The following is a 15,486-nucleotide window of genomic DNA, read 5'->3' as shown; positions in this document are numbered from 1 at the left end:
TACCAAATTTACGCTTAGCCTTAGCCAGCAGTTTCAAATTTCCTTCAATGTCGCCTGCTCTGGCCCCCGGAAGACAATTGACTATGGTTGCTGGTGTCGCTAACTTCACATTTCTCAAAACAGAGTCGCCAATAACCAGAGTTTGTTCCTCGGCGGGTGTGTCGCCGAGTGGGGAAAAACGGTTAGAAATGTGAATGGGTTGGCGGTGTACATGGGGCTTCTGTTTAGGGCTACGCTTCCTCCTCACAGTCACCCAGTCGGCCTGCTTTCCCGGCTGCTCGGGATCTGCCAGAGGGAAACTAACGGCGGCTAAGCTACCTTGGTCCGCACCGACTACAGGGGCCTGGCTAGCTGTAGAATTTTCCACGGTGCGGAGCCGAGTCTCCAATTTGCCCAGCCTGGCCTCCAAAGCTACGAATAAGCTACACTTATTACAAGTACCATTACTGCTAAAGGAGGCCGAGGAATAACTAAACATTTCACACCCAGAGCAGAAAAGTGCGGGAGAGACAGGAGAAGCCGCCGTGCTAAACCGGCTAAGAGCTAGTAGCTGCGCTAAGCTAGCGGATTCCTAAAAACACGCAAAGTGAATAACGTGTAAATAATTTAGAGGTGATTCAGCAGAGGGAGTGCTTTAGTTAAGGCACGTAAAGATTACACTGGGAAACAAATCGTTATCTAGGTAACTAGATCAATCTAACTGCGCAGATTAAACAGCTAACAGATACAGCAAAACACCGCTGTGCTCCAGAACAGGAAGTGATACAATACCGCAGTGAGAGCCAACCACTGTCTTGAGGGTGTTGAGTTCCAGATTGCTCCGATTGCTCCAGGTGATCGATCTCCCATCTGTAGGCAGACTCGACTCCATCAGAGTTGAGTCCAATGAGGGTTGTATCGTCCACGAACATCAGGAGCTTTACAGACTGGTGGCTGGAGGTGCAGCTGTTGGTGTACAGGGAGAAGAGTAGAGGGGAGAGAATGCAGCCTTGGGTGGATCTGGTGCTGATGGACTGTGTGTTGGAGACATGCCGATCCCCCCACCCCCAGCTTCACATGCTGCCTCCTGTTAGACAGGAAGTCAGTGATCCACCTGCAGGTGGAGTCAGGCACACCAAACAGAGAGCTTGTCCTGCAGCAGGGCTGGGGTGATTGTATTGAAAGCAGAGCTGAAGACCACTAACAGAATCCTGGTGTAGGTTCCTGGGGAGTCCACATACTGGAGGATGAAGTGGAGGGCCGTGTTGACAGCGTCATCTACTGACCTGCTGGCTCTGTAGGTAAACTGGAGGAGATCCAGATGGGGGGGTCATAGATGGCCTTGAGGTGTGTGAGGACAAGGTGCTCGAAGGTCTTCATCACCACAGAGGTCAGGGTGACGGGTCTGTAGGCATCAAGTCCTAAAGATCACATGCTTCACACACTGAAGGGTTCACATACTTTTTCTTGCCATTGTACTTTGATATTTGAAAAATGACTTTATTGATATAATTTGAAGTGGAAAATGTTATTGTTATTAATAATCTCTGCAGGTTGTCTGGCTGTGATCTGTCAGAGAGAAGCTGTGACGTTCTATCATTAGTTCTCAGCTCTCAGTCCTGTAGTCTGAGAGAACTGGACCTGAGTAACAACCAGCTGCAGGATTCAGGACTGAAGCTGCTGTCTGCTGGACTGGAGAGTCCACACTGTGAACTGGAAACTCTCAGGTCAGACCAAATCATTATTTGCCCAAATGATTTTAGATATTTGTACAATATTTCAAATTCTTGGTTCAACAGCCTCTCTCAGATCAGGATTTTCAAATCAGACTTCAATCAGGATTGTTTACAAATCAGTTTCAGAAGCTCACAGATGAAACATCTCCTGATAGAAGATAATTTGGATGCAATTGAATGCATATTCTGACTCACTTACACACCGTTTACACCGAGTCCACGACCGATGTGCGATCGGAAAATGGCCTATGCTCGCCGCTACTGTTACTGGCTCTCACCGGGGTTGCAGGCTGGTCACAGTCTTCATGGTCGGAACAAATGTCCCTCCTGGTCTCCATCAGTCTCCATCCCTCTCCATCGGTCTCCAACAGGTGCGCGAGTGTACTCAACTGTTTAAAAAACTCGCAGCAGTTGTGCGACCCGTTAAAGGATACATGGGTCTCATAATCTGTCTCGTTTACTCTCACAGGTCCCAAGCCACTCCCAACCTGATCCTATTGGTCATAATTGACTCAACTGGCTCTGCATGGGGTTGCATCACTGATCGCAGATATTAACATATGATACATTGTGCAAGAGATATTAACATATCGCTCGCACAGTTCACTCACAATGCACTTTTGGTGTAAATGCAAAGAACAGATCAAAATGGAGACCAGCCAGGACCTGTGAGAGTTAACATGTAATGGTCTTGTAGGTGTTATATGGGTCTCAGTCTGTTGTAAATGGGGCATTATTACTTAACTGTCAGATCCCAAAATTATTTATTATTAAACAGCAAAGATTTTTTAACCATTATTAATTACAAGCTGTTTTTCAATGGTAAGCCATATGGACACATTATTTTGCGTGTGTGTGTCGCGTCTGGTGTGAAAATCCCATTAGGGTTCTTTTGAGACGTCAGCACTCAATGTGTTATTTGGGCCTGTGAGAGCGCAAAGACCTCAGTGAGTGATTTCAAGTACAAGTATATGGTGTAAAATAAATAAATAAATAACTCCTTCTTCTTGTACATTTTCTCTTCAGGATACGTTTCTGTGGTCTGTCAGAGAGAAGCTGTGAAATTATCTCATCAGTTCTCAGATCGCCATCCTCGAATCTGAGAGATGTGGACGTGAGTAACAACCAGCTGCAGGATTCAGGAGTGAAGCTGCTGTCTGCTGGACTGGAGAGTCCACACAGTCACCTGGAAACCCTCAGGTCACCAGTTAAATTTTGCTTAAAATGACTAACTTCACCCAGGAGATGATGATTTTGCTGCCATTTTGTCTTTCTGTCAGTTAATGTGCGCTCATACCAGGTAAAACAGTGGTTGGAGACAGTGTTGCAACTCAAATTCTCACGACTTCGTGCAATCACCTTGCTATCATGTTGGAACCACAAATCTCTGAAATGGTTGTGTTGATGATGAGGATCAGTTGCACAATTAGATGGTGATAAAATGGCCATCAGATGGAATCTGACCAGGAGTTCTCTACTACTGGTGTGCATGTGAATAAGACCAAGGAGACAATTTCATGCAATAATACAGTGAATGACTGTGACAAACAGGAGAGCATCGCAAATCTGCTGCTGTCTGAATCCAGCTATGAGCTTGAAGGTATCCAATTCTGGATTTTAATACCACTCTCCTTGTAGCTGTGGTGATGACTGTACCATATTACATCATGGCTCTCCAGATTCCCTCATGACACCTCAAGGCTGTTCAAAATGTGCGTGCCAAATAATGAGATTTTGCAGTTGCACTGGCCATTGTCCTGTATCAGAGCAAAAAGATAATACTAAGAATGTGGGTTATGTATGCCAAGTAATAGAATATAACATTCTGAGGAATGTGGACACACAGTTCAAGTTGTACAAAGAATAGTTCACGGGTATAGTTCAATGGTAATCATGACCCTGCATGATTACTGTTATTACTGGGTGTTTAAGTGGTTAATAACAAACATGGAAATATGTACATTCAAAGAGCACAGAACAGATTTTGTTTGCACAGAGAAAAATGAGAATGTGATCCTTTCCCAGTCACTTGGCCCATGCGTTGCCAAAAGTATGTATTTTCTTCATGCACACAAATTAATCAAACTATGGAATTTGGGTTGCCTTATATACACATGTTTAAACTAACAGACAGCAGTTGGTTCATGCTTTGTTGGCTTATTAGTGCAACAGGTAACTGAAACAATCTTTCAAATGGTGATACAAGCATCAAATTCAGCACAAATATAGCTTAGACACTACTCTTGAATTTTCAATAGGCGGCCAGGTAGGGGTCAATTGAAGAATTACACAGGGGTCAAAATTTAAAAATGCTCCAATCAAATTGAAAACTACAACCCCAATTCCAATGAAGTTGGGATGTTGTGTAAAATGTAAATAAAAACAGAATACAATGATGTGCAAATCCTCTTCAAGCTATATTCAAATGAATACACCACAAAGATGAGATATTTAATGTTCAAACTGATAAACTTTGTTGTTTTTGTGCAAATATGTGTTCATTTTGAAATGGATGCCTGCAATGCATTTCAAAAAAGTTGGGACGGGGCAACAAAAGACTGGGAAAGTTGATGAATGCTCAAAGAACACCTAATTGGAAACAGGTGAGTGTCATGATTGGGTATAAAAAGAGCATCCCCAAAAGACTCAGCCATTCATGAGCAAAGATGTCCCGGCCATGAAGGTCCTGCTGCTTCACCACTTTGTGAACAACTGCATGAAAAAAATAGTCAAACAGTTTAAGAACAACATTTCTCAATGTTCAGTTGCAAGGAATTTAGGGATTCCATCAGCTACAGTCCATAATATAATCAGAAGAATCAAAGAATCTGGAGAACTTTCTACACATAAGCGGCAAGGCCGAAAACCAACATTGAATGCCCATGACCTTTGATCCTTCATGTGGCACTGCATTAAAAACTGACATCATTGTGTAAAGGATCTTACCGCCTGGGCTCAGGAACACTTCAGAAAACCATTGTCAGTTAACACAGTTCATCACTACATCTACAATTGCAAGTTAAAACTCTACCATGCAAAGTAAAAGCCATACATCAACAACATCCAGAAACGCCACCACCTTCTCTGGGCCCGAGCTCATTTGAAATGGACAGACGCAAAGTGGAAAAGTGTGCTGTGGTCTGATGAGTCCACATTTCAAATTGTTTTTGGAAATCATGGACGCGGTGTCCTCCAGACAAAAGAGGAAAAAGACCATCCAGATTGTTACCAGCGCAACGTTCAAAAGCCAGCATCTGTGATGGTATGGGGGTGTGTTAGTGCCCATGACATGGACAACATACACATCTGTGATGGCACCAACAATTGTACATCCAGGTTTTGGAGCAACACATGCTGCCATCCAAGCAACGTCTTTTTCAGGGATGTCCCTGCTTATTTCAGCAAGGATAACACCCTTCCCCATGTCCCAAAGGACCTGGAAGTGTTCCTCGAGTGTTCATGAACCGTGAGAGACACAAAAAACTCAGAATTCAATTTGCACTTATACAGACCTTAAAGGGTTTATTGAAGAATACAGCAGAAGAGATCAGCAGATTGTCAACAACCGAGCGCAGGGTGGGTTCAATGCACACACTTTATTACGCGACAATGATACCAACAGGTTGTGTGTCAGCAAAGAACCCTGAAATCTGCAAACCCACAGTCTTTATACAGTTCAGTTGGGGTATTACCATCTTCTAACTTACGACCGGGGCAAGGCCGGGGTGTGACATGAACGGTCTTCGGGAAATTGGGGGTGGGTGGCATAGTGGAGGTGTGATGGTGTCTGGGGCAAACTGATTGTCCTCTTAAACACATATGGTGAACTGTTTTTTTTGTGTACCAACATGCAGACTGCGAGAAACCACAGGTCTATTGTCAACACAGTCAAAAGTTTCAGTTCCAGGGAGTCGACAGAAAAAGATCATATCAAAGTTCAGTCAACAACAGTAATACATTTGAACAGTTTGTAATGATGAAACATTATTCCAACTACATGATAAATCATCCAAAGCATTTCCAAAAGATTACGTGCACTTTAGCAAAATATCAGATCCTTAAACATATTATAGCATAAGCATCATGCTGGCATCAAATAATGACTTTATTCAAAGTGGTCAATGCCAGGCTTACCTACAGGAAATCAACAATACATGTCAGCAGTTACACACGGTCAATACAATTCATCATAAACACATATTACAATCCTTAATCAACCCATCAAAGTGAAGCAGCAGGACCTTTGTGGCCGGGACGACGGTGGGGGATCGAACCCACGTGGCTAACATGCACCTGTGACTTCGGGACGAAGTCAAAAATGGTGGGGAGATGTGTAGCGGGATGAAAGTCCCGGGTCCCAATTGAAAAGACGTTCCCACTAGCTTGGCTAACGGGGAGTTCCCCTTTGGCTCACCTGGTAGAGGAACGGTCTTTTGTGCGAGCCGCGTGGCTTCGATCCCCACCGTTGTCCCGGCCACCAAGGTCCTGCTGCTTCAATCTGGCATCACGAACAGGATGTGGGTCACAGAGTATGCTAACATGCACCTGTGACTTCAGGACAAAGTCAAAAATGGTGGGGAGATGTGTAGCGGGATGAAAGTCCCGGGTCCCAATTGAAAAGACGTTCCCACTAGCTTGGCTAACGGGGAGTTCCCCTTTGGCTGACCTGGTAGAGGAACGGTCTTTTGTGCGAGCCGCGTGGGTTCGATCCCCACCGTCGTCCCAGCGACGAAGGTCCTGCTGCTTCAAAAGCATAAGAATACACATTTCATTCATTTGGCATCATGATAAATCCCTGAAACACATTATGGCAGAAATATCACACCAGAACCTAAAATCAACTTTATTCAATCCATACAGTACCTAATTCGTTAGAACCGTACGGTGCACATACTTCTAAACATTTACATTTATTACTTTTTCAAAATAATGAACACAAAACATTTTATACAATTTAATAGCTTTTAACATTGTTAGCATGCAAAGCTAATTATGAGCAAAATAGCAGATATAACTTCACAAGCCACATTCTGCACGTGTTACAAAAGCGTGGCTTCATAGTAAAAGAGTGCAGGGTACTGGACTGGCCTGCCTGCAGCTCAGACCTGTCACCCACTGAAAATGTGTGGCGCATTATGAAGCGCAAAATACGACAACAGAGACCCCGGACTGCTGAACAACTGAAGTCGTACATCAGGCAAGAATGGGAAAGAACTCCACCTACAAAGCTTCAACAATTAGTGTCCTCAGTTCCCAAACGCTTATTGAATGTTGTTAGAAGGAAAGGTGATGTAACACAGCGGTAAACATACTACTGTCCCAGCTTTTTTGAAACGTGTTGCAGGTAGACATTTCAAAATGAGCCAATATTTGCACAAAACAATAAAGTTTATCAGTTTGAACATTGAATATCTTGTCTTTGTGGTGTATTCAACTGAATATAGGTTGAAGAGGATTTGCAAATCATTGTATTCTGTTTTTACTTACATTTTACACAACGTTCCAACTTCATTGGAATTGGGGTTGTACATCACGTTACTTGTCTGATTATAAAGATTCCAAAAATGTATAGTTTGGGCTATGACTGAATGTTATGAAGTTTTGGGGTAAAAATGGCAAGAAGGGTGACAAAGGTCAGTTTCAGTTTGTACAGGGTTCAAAAGGTAAAGAGTGGCTCTAATTTTGGTAAAAAGTGATGTACTTTAGCGATACACTGCCCCTAGTGGTCACATTGTGTCTAGCATATGATTCCGAGATGCTAAAAGCACAGAGCTAATTTCCCTTCAGAGATCAATAAAATATATCCTACATTATTGAACAACACATTATTGTTAACATGTTAACACAGTTAATTTGGTTTCACTGAATTAAACACTTTAACATATGACTCAGTGTTACAAAGCTTTTCATTAATCCTGTCTGAGGTGTCGCACATGCTGGGACCTTTGCTTGATGACACAAATGCGTTTATTGTTGGTTTTCTCTTCAGGCTGAGTTTCTATGATTTGTCAGAGAGAAGCTGTGAAGTTTTGTCTTCAGTTTTCAGCTCTCAGTCTTGTCATCTGAGGGAACTAGACCTGAGTGACAACCAGCTGAAGGATTCAGGAGTGAAGCTGCTGTCTGCTGGACTGGAGAGTCCACACAGTCACCTGGAGACTCTCAGGTAGTGAAGCTGCAGCTTTGCTCCGTGTCAGGTCATGTGTTGGTGGATATCAGTGTTTGTTGTGACAGTCATGAGGTCATCTTGCAGCAGACATCAGTGTGTCCTTGTTGCTGCAAAGTGGGGACACGTCCTGACACTGTCCTCACATTGTGTCTGCTGGTTTGTGTGTCTGCAGGCTGTCAGGCTGTCTGATCACACATGAAGGCTGTGCTTCTCTGGCCTCAGCTCTGACCTCCAACCCCTCCCATCTGAGAGAGCTGGACCTGAGCTACAACCATCCAGGAGACTCAGTCAAGCTGCTGTCTGCTGGACTGGAGGATCCACACTGGGCTCTGGACTCTCTCAGGTATGAAGAGACTGCAGGTAGAGACTTAGTCTGATAGAGGATCTCCATGTGGAAACATTTAGTCCCACTGGTTCATATGGACATGACACACCAAGCTGACCATCACACACCTCACACTGACAATGTCATCAAATTAGAACACTGTGGGAAAAGTTCAGTATTTTTAGATATGTATTTCAGAAAGTAAAAATTTGATATATTCCAGACTCATTATATATAAGCCAAACTTTATCAAGCATTTGTATACATTTTGTTAATTATCACCTACAGTTAAAATATATAAATAAATAAGTAATTTGTTTAAAAATATATATATATATATCTCAAAATATTCAAATATTTCATTCAGTCACTCTTATGGATAAATACATCTTTCAGTCTAGTTAAGTACACAGAACCAGAATCATGGAGAAGACACTCACTGATACCCTCCACATGGAGGGTAAGCCAAAGAAGGTCATTGCTGAAAGGGCAGAGTGTCCACAGAGTGCTGTATAAAGCATAAAAAAATAAAAAATATGCACAAGCAACAAGGTCGACCACAGCATTGAGAGATAAAAGCTGATTCAAGAACTTGGGGTGCTTCATAAGGACTGGAGTGAGGCTGGAATCAGAGCATCAAGAACCACCACACACAGTTGTGTCCTGGACTACAAGTGTGACATTCTGAGTGTCAAGTCTCTCCTGTACCAGAGACCAAGACAGAAGCATCTTAACTGGACTAGACAACTGGACTGTTGCTCAGGTCCAGTGTCCTCTTTTAGATGAAACTCAAGTTTGCATTTCATTTGGAAATCAATGTTCCAGAGTCTGGAAGACGATTGAAGAGACACAGACTCCAAGCTACTTCAAGTTCAGTGTGAAGTTTCCACAGTCAGTGATGATTTGGGGTCCCATGTCATCTGCTGGTGTTGATCCACTGTGTTTAATCAAGTCTAACGTCAACACAGATGTCAATCATGAGATTTTAGAGCACCTATCTGCAAAGCATCTATCTGCTTTATGAAGATGTTGATTTCCTTTTCCAGCAGGACTTGGCACCTGTCCACAGTTCCAAAAATACTACTAACTGCTTTGCTGACGATGTTATTGATGTATCTGATTGGCCTCACAGACAATGACACATAGATTCTCTATGAGGTACTGTTGATAGGAATATGAGAGACAACAGACAAACAGTACAGACGAGTTGAAGGTTGCTATCAAAACAGCTTCCATAGCATCTCAGCAGTGCCACAGACTGATTGTGTCCAAGCCACATGGCACTGATGCAGGAATTCATTCAAAAGCAGTACCAGCCAGCTACTGAGTGCAGCCAGAAATTAACACATATTTCAGAAGTTTGACATTTCTGTATTATAAATCTTTTTTAAATTGCTCTCGTGAAATATTCTGATATTTTAAAAGACACATTTTCTATTTTTTGGTGCTATAGACCATAATTATCAAAATTTTAAAAATGCTTGAAACATTTTAGTTTACATGTAATGTCTAATATATATATATATTCCATGAAATTCTAATTTTTTGAAATGCACGTACCAGTGTGGTGCAAAGACAAACACAAGCATTCATTCAGTACACTCTTCTTTTTTTTTTGTCCCGCTCCCATCACAAAATGAGTCACATTTCCATGACGTTTTTTATTTTTATTTTACTGTTTTTAGTTATGTATGTGAATTTTTTATTCATTTTTAATTATTTATGTAATTTTATATTGAATCGTTCTGTGTGAGGCACCTTGAGACAGCTTTTGTTGTGATTTGGTGCATTATAAGATGATTAAATTGAATTAAATTGAATTGAACTTTCTTGGAGGCCTAACTTTTCACTCAGCAATCCTTCAATCTACCAATCAAATGACAAGGATGAGTTTGGTGTCACATAAACGAGAATAGCTAAAGCATGTGGATGAGATCACTGCCATGTTTACATTAAAGACAGCGCGTTGCTTTGCTCCGACTTCAGGGTGGATCCTGGTGGAGTCCCACAGCTGAGACCGGGTCTGAGGAAGTGTAAGTGTGTTTTTAATTTGATTCATGTTTCCATAGAAACCACAGACCATGACATCACTCATTCAAACCCTGATTCCAATGACTTTGACCTTTGACGTCACACGACATCAGAGTTTGAAGACATCGAAGTGCCAATCAATGATATGATCCATTGATAACTCTGGCTGTGTTGTGTTTTGTTCTCTCCATCAGATTTCTGTAAACTCACACTGGATCCAAACACAGCGAACAGAAATCTGAAACTGTCCAACAACAACACAAAGGTGGTAAACGTGAAGGATCAATCGTATCCTGATCATCCAGACAGATTTGACTTTGACCATCAGGTCCTGTGTACCACCGGTCTGACGGGCCGCTGTTACTGGGAGACAGAGTGGAGAGGAAATGTTTTTATAGCAACCACGTATAGAGGAATCAGAAGGAAAGAAAGCACGGACGACTGTGGCTTTGGATTAAATGATGTGTCCTGGAGTCTGTTCTGCTCTGATTACGATGATGACTTTTACTATGTCTGTCACAGTAGCAGAGAAAGGGCCATTCCACGATCGCCTTCGTCCTCTCACAGAGTCTCTGTGTTTGTGGACTGTCCTGCTGGCACTCTGTCCTTCTATGAAGTCTCCTCTGGCTCTCTGATCCACATCCACACCTTCTGCTGCAGGTTCACTGAACCTCTGTATGCTGGCTTTGGCTTCTGGCCTGGTTCTGGTTCCTCGGTGTCTCTGTGTCGCCTTTAGGATGGAGACTCTCCTCCTGTGGACACAAACACCTTTCATTGTGGTCCAGATCACACACATGAATGTTTGGACAATAAATGTCCAGCTGATTTCACTTTGACAGTGGTTGTAAATTCATTCATTCATTCTCAACTGGTTATCCGGGTTCAGATCTCGGTGGCAGCGGACCAAGCAGCTCATCACATGCTTCCCTTTCCTCGTCCAAGTCGTCCAGCATTTTCAGGGGGATCCCGAGGCGTTCACAGGCCAGCTGAGAAAGATAAACGTGTATGAATCTCACACAGTTTGTTTGTTCAAAGAAACAAATAATAAGCAGAATCCACTTATTGTTTTTATGTGACAGTCTGCTCATGACTGACAGCTTGAAATATGTCACTCATGATCTTTTTTCCAATAAAATACTTACTATATCGGGGCACTCACGCTACTTGTGCGACCTGAGAGCAGAGTCAATCAATCAATCAATCAATTTTTTTTATATAGCGCCAAATCACAACAAACAGTTGCCCCAAGGCGCTTTATATTGTAAGGCAAAGCCATACAATAATTATGTAAAACCCCAACGTTCAAAACGACCCCCTGTGAGCAAGCACTTGGCTACAGTGGGAAGGGAAAAACTCCCTTTTAACAGGAAGAAACCTCCAGCAGAACCAGGCTCAGGGAGGGGCAGTCTTCTGCTGGGACTGGTTGGGGCTGAGGGAGAGAACCAGGAAAAAGACATGCTGTGGAGGGGAGCAGAGATCGATCACTAATGATTAAATGCAGAGTGGCGCATACAGAGCAAAAAGAGAAAGAAACAGTGCATCATGGGAACCCCCCAGCAGTCTACGTCTATAGCAGCATAACTAAGGGATGGTTCAGGGTCACCTGATCCAGCCCTAACTATAAGCTTTAGCAAAAAGGAAAGTTTTAAGCCTAATCTTAAAAGTAGAGAGGGTGTCTGTCTCCCTGATCTGAATTGGGAGCTGGTTCCACAGGAGAGGAGCCTGAAAGCTGAAGGCTCTGCCTCCCATTCTACTCTTACAAACCCTAGGAACTACAAGTAAGCCTGCAGTCTGAGAGCGAAGCGCTCTATTGGGGTGATATGGTACTACGAGGTCCCTAAGATAAGATGGGACCTGATTATTCAAAACCTTATAAGTAAGAAGAAGAATTTTAAATTCTATTCTAGAATTAACAGGAAGCCAATGAAGAGAGGCCAATATGGGTGAGATATGCTCTCTCCATCTAGTCCCCGTCAGTACTCTAGCTGCAGCATTTTGAATTAACTGAAGGCTTTTTAGGGAACTTTTAGGACAACCTGATAATAATGAATTACAATAGTCCAGCCTAGAGGAAATAAATGCATGAATTAGTTTTTCAGCATCACTCTGAGACAAGACCTTTCTGATTTTAGAGATATTGCGTAAATGCAAAAAAGCAGTCCTACATATTTGTTTAATATGCACTTTGAATGACATATCCTGATCAAAAATGACTCCAAGATTTCTCACAGTATTACTAGAGGTCAGGGTAATGCCATCCAGAGTAAGGATCTGGTTAGACACCATGTTTCTAAGATTTGTGGGGCCAAGTACAATAACTTCAGTTTTATCTGAGTTTAAAAGCAGGAAATTAGAGGTCATCCATGTCTTTATGTCTGTAAGACAATCCTGCAGTTTAGCTAATTGGTGTGTGTCCTCTGGCTTCATGGATAGATAAAGCTGGGTATCATCTGCGTAACAATGAAAATTTAAGCAATACCATCTAATAATACTGCCTAAGGGAAGCATGTATACAGTGAATAAAATTGGTCCTAGCACAGAACCTTGTGGAACTCCATAATTAACTTTAGTCTGTGAAGAAGATTCCCCATTTACATGAACAAATTGTAATCTATTAGACAAATATGATTCAAACCACCGCAGCGCAGTGCCTTTAATACCTATGGCATGCTCTAATCTCTGTAATAAAATTTTATGGTCAACAGTATCAAAAGCAGCACTGAGGTCTAACAGAACAAGCACAGAGATGAGTCCACTGTCCGAGGCCATAAGAAGATCATTTGTAACCTTCACTAATGCTGTTTCTGTACTATGATGAATTCTAAAACCTGACAAACTCTTCAAATAGACCATTCCTCTGCAGATGATCAGTTAGCTGTTTTACAACTACCCTTTCAAGAATTTCTGAGAGAAAAGGAAGGTTGGAGATTGGCCTATAATTAGCTAAGATAGCTGGGTCAAGTGATGGCTTTTTAAGTAATGGTTTAATTACTGCCACCTTAAAAGCCTGTGGTACATAGCCAACTAACAAAGATAGTTTGATCATATTTAAGATCGAAGCATTAAATAATGGTAGGGCTTCCTTGAGCAGCCTGGTAGGTAGGAATGGGGTCTAATAAACATGTTGATGGTTTGGATGAAGTAACTAATGAAAATAACTCAGACAGAACAATCGGAGAGAAAGAGTCTAACCAAATACCGGCATCACTGAAAGCAGCCAAAGATAACGATACGTCTTTGGGATGGTTATGAGTAATTTTTTCTCTAATAGTTAAAATTTTGTTAGCAAAGAAAGTCATGAAGTCATTACTAGTTAAAGTTAATGGAATACTCAGCTCAATAGAGCTCTGTCAGCCTGGCTACAGTGCTGAAAAGAAACCTGGGGTTGTTCTTATTTTCTTCAATTAGTGATGAGTAGAAAGATGTCCTAGCTTTACGGAGGGCTTTTTTATAGAGCAACAGACTCTTTTTCCAGGCTAAGTGAAGATCTTCTAAATTAGTGAGACGCCATTTCCTCTCCAACTTACGGGTTATCTGCTTTAAGCTACGAGTTTGTGAGTTATACCACGGAGTCAGGCACTTCTGATTTAAAGCTCTCTTTTTTAGAGGAGCTACAGCATCCAAAGTTGTCTTCAATGAGGATGTAAAACTATTGACGAGATACTCTATCTCACTTACAGAGTTTAGGTAGCTACTCTGCACTGTGTTGGTATATGGCATTAGAGAACATAAAGAAGGAATCATATCCTTAAACCTAGTTACAGCGCTTTCTGAAAGACTTCTAGTGTAATGAAACTTATTCCCCACTGCTGGGTAGTCCATCAGAGTAAATGTAAATGTTATTAAGAAATGATCAGACAGAAGGGAGTTTTCAGGGAATACTGTTAAGTCTTCTATTTCCATACCATAAGTCAGAACAAGATCTAAGATATGATTAAAGTGGTGGGTGGACTCATTTACTTTTTGAGCAAAGCCAGTAGAGTCTAATAATAGATTAAATGCAGTGTTGAGGCTGTCATTCTCAGCATCTGTGTGGATGTTAAAATCGCCCACTATAATTATCTTATCTGAGCTAAGCACTAAGTCAGACAAAAGGTCTGAAAATTCACAGAGAAACTCACAGTAACGACCAGGTGGACGATAGATAATAACAAATAAAACTGGTTTTTGGGACTTCCAATTTGGATGGACAAGACTAAGAGTCAAGCTTTCAAATGAATTAAAGCTCTGTCTGGGTTTTTGATTAATTAATAAGCTGGAATGGAAGATTGCTGCTAATCCTCCCCCTCGGCCCGTGCTACAAGCATTCTGACAGTTAGTGTGACTCTGGGGTGTTGACTCATTTAAACTAACATATTCATCCTGCTGTAACCAGGTTTCTGTAAGGCAGAATAAATCAATATGTTGATCAATTATTATATCATTTACCAACAGGGACTTAGAAGAGAGAGACCTAATGTTTAATAGACCACATTTAACTGTTTTAGTCTGTGGTGCAGTTGAAGGTGCTATATTATTTTTCTTTTTGAATTTTTATGCTTAAATAGATTTTTGCTGGTTGTTGGTGGTCTGGGAGCAGGCACCGTCTCTACGGGGATGGGGTAATGAGGGGATGGCAGGGGGAGAGAAGCTGCAGAGAGTTGTGTAAGACTACAACTCTGCTTCCTGGTCCCAACCCTGGATAGTCACGGTTTGGAGGATTTAAGAAAATTGGCCAGATTTCTAGAAATGAGAGCTGCTCCATCCAAAGTGGGATGGATGCCGTCTCTCCTAGCAAGACCAGGTTTTCCCCAGAAGCTTTGCCAATTATCTATGAAGCCCACCTCATTTTTTGGACACCACTCAGACAGCCAGCAATTCAAGGAGAACATGCGGCTAAACATGTCACTCCCAGTCTGACTGGGGAGGGGCCCAGAGAAACTACAGAGTCCGACATTGTTTTTGCAAAGTTACACACCGATTTAATGTTAATTTTAGTGACCTCCGATTGGCGTAACCGGGTGTCATTACTGCCGACGTGAATTACAATCTTACCAAATTTACGCTTAGCCTTAGCCAGCAGTTTCAAATTTCCTTCAATGTCGCCTGCTCTGGCCCCCGGAAGACAATTGACTATGGTTGCTGGTGTCGCTAACTTCACATTTCGCAAAACAGAGTCGCCAATAACCATTGTTTGATCCTCGGCGGGTGTGTCGTCGAGTGGAGAAAAATGGTTAGAGATGTGAACGGGTTGACGGTGTACACGGGGC

The 15,486-nt window shown here is 42.1% G+C and overlaps 1 protein-coding gene across 1 annotated transcript in view; it reads left to right on the top strand.

Annotated features, from left to right (window-relative positions):
- si:ch211-214b16.3 (NACHT, LRR and PYD domains-containing protein 3) overlaps window positions 1–11,107 on the top strand; it is a 31,067-nt gene extending 19,960 nt beyond the window's left edge. The window contains exons 5-10 of the mRNA XM_034190857.1: window positions 1,563–1,706; window positions 2,742–2,915; window positions 7,705–7,878; window positions 8,054–8,224; window positions 10,193–10,239; window positions 10,432–11,107. Coding sequence (XP_034046748.1) covers window positions 1,563–1,706; window positions 2,742–2,915; window positions 7,705–7,878; window positions 8,054–8,224; window positions 10,193–10,239; window positions 10,432–10,973 — 1,252 coding nt within the window. The 3' untranslated portion in view covers window positions 10,974–11,107. The remainder of the gene's footprint in view (window positions 1–1,562; window positions 1,707–2,741; window positions 2,916–7,704; window positions 7,879–8,053; window positions 8,225–10,192; window positions 10,240–10,431) is intronic.
- The last annotated feature ends 4,379 nt before the right edge of the window (window positions 11,108–15,486 follow it).

This window comes from Thalassophryne amazonica, chromosome 16 (assembly GCF_902500255.1).
Source record: "Thalassophryne amazonica chromosome 16, fThaAma1.1, whole genome shotgun sequence".
NCBI classification, from domain to species: domain Eukaryota; kingdom Metazoa; phylum Chordata; class Actinopteri; order Batrachoidiformes; family Batrachoididae; genus Thalassophryne; species Thalassophryne amazonica.
This window is presented reverse-complemented; position numbering and strand designations above follow the sequence as displayed.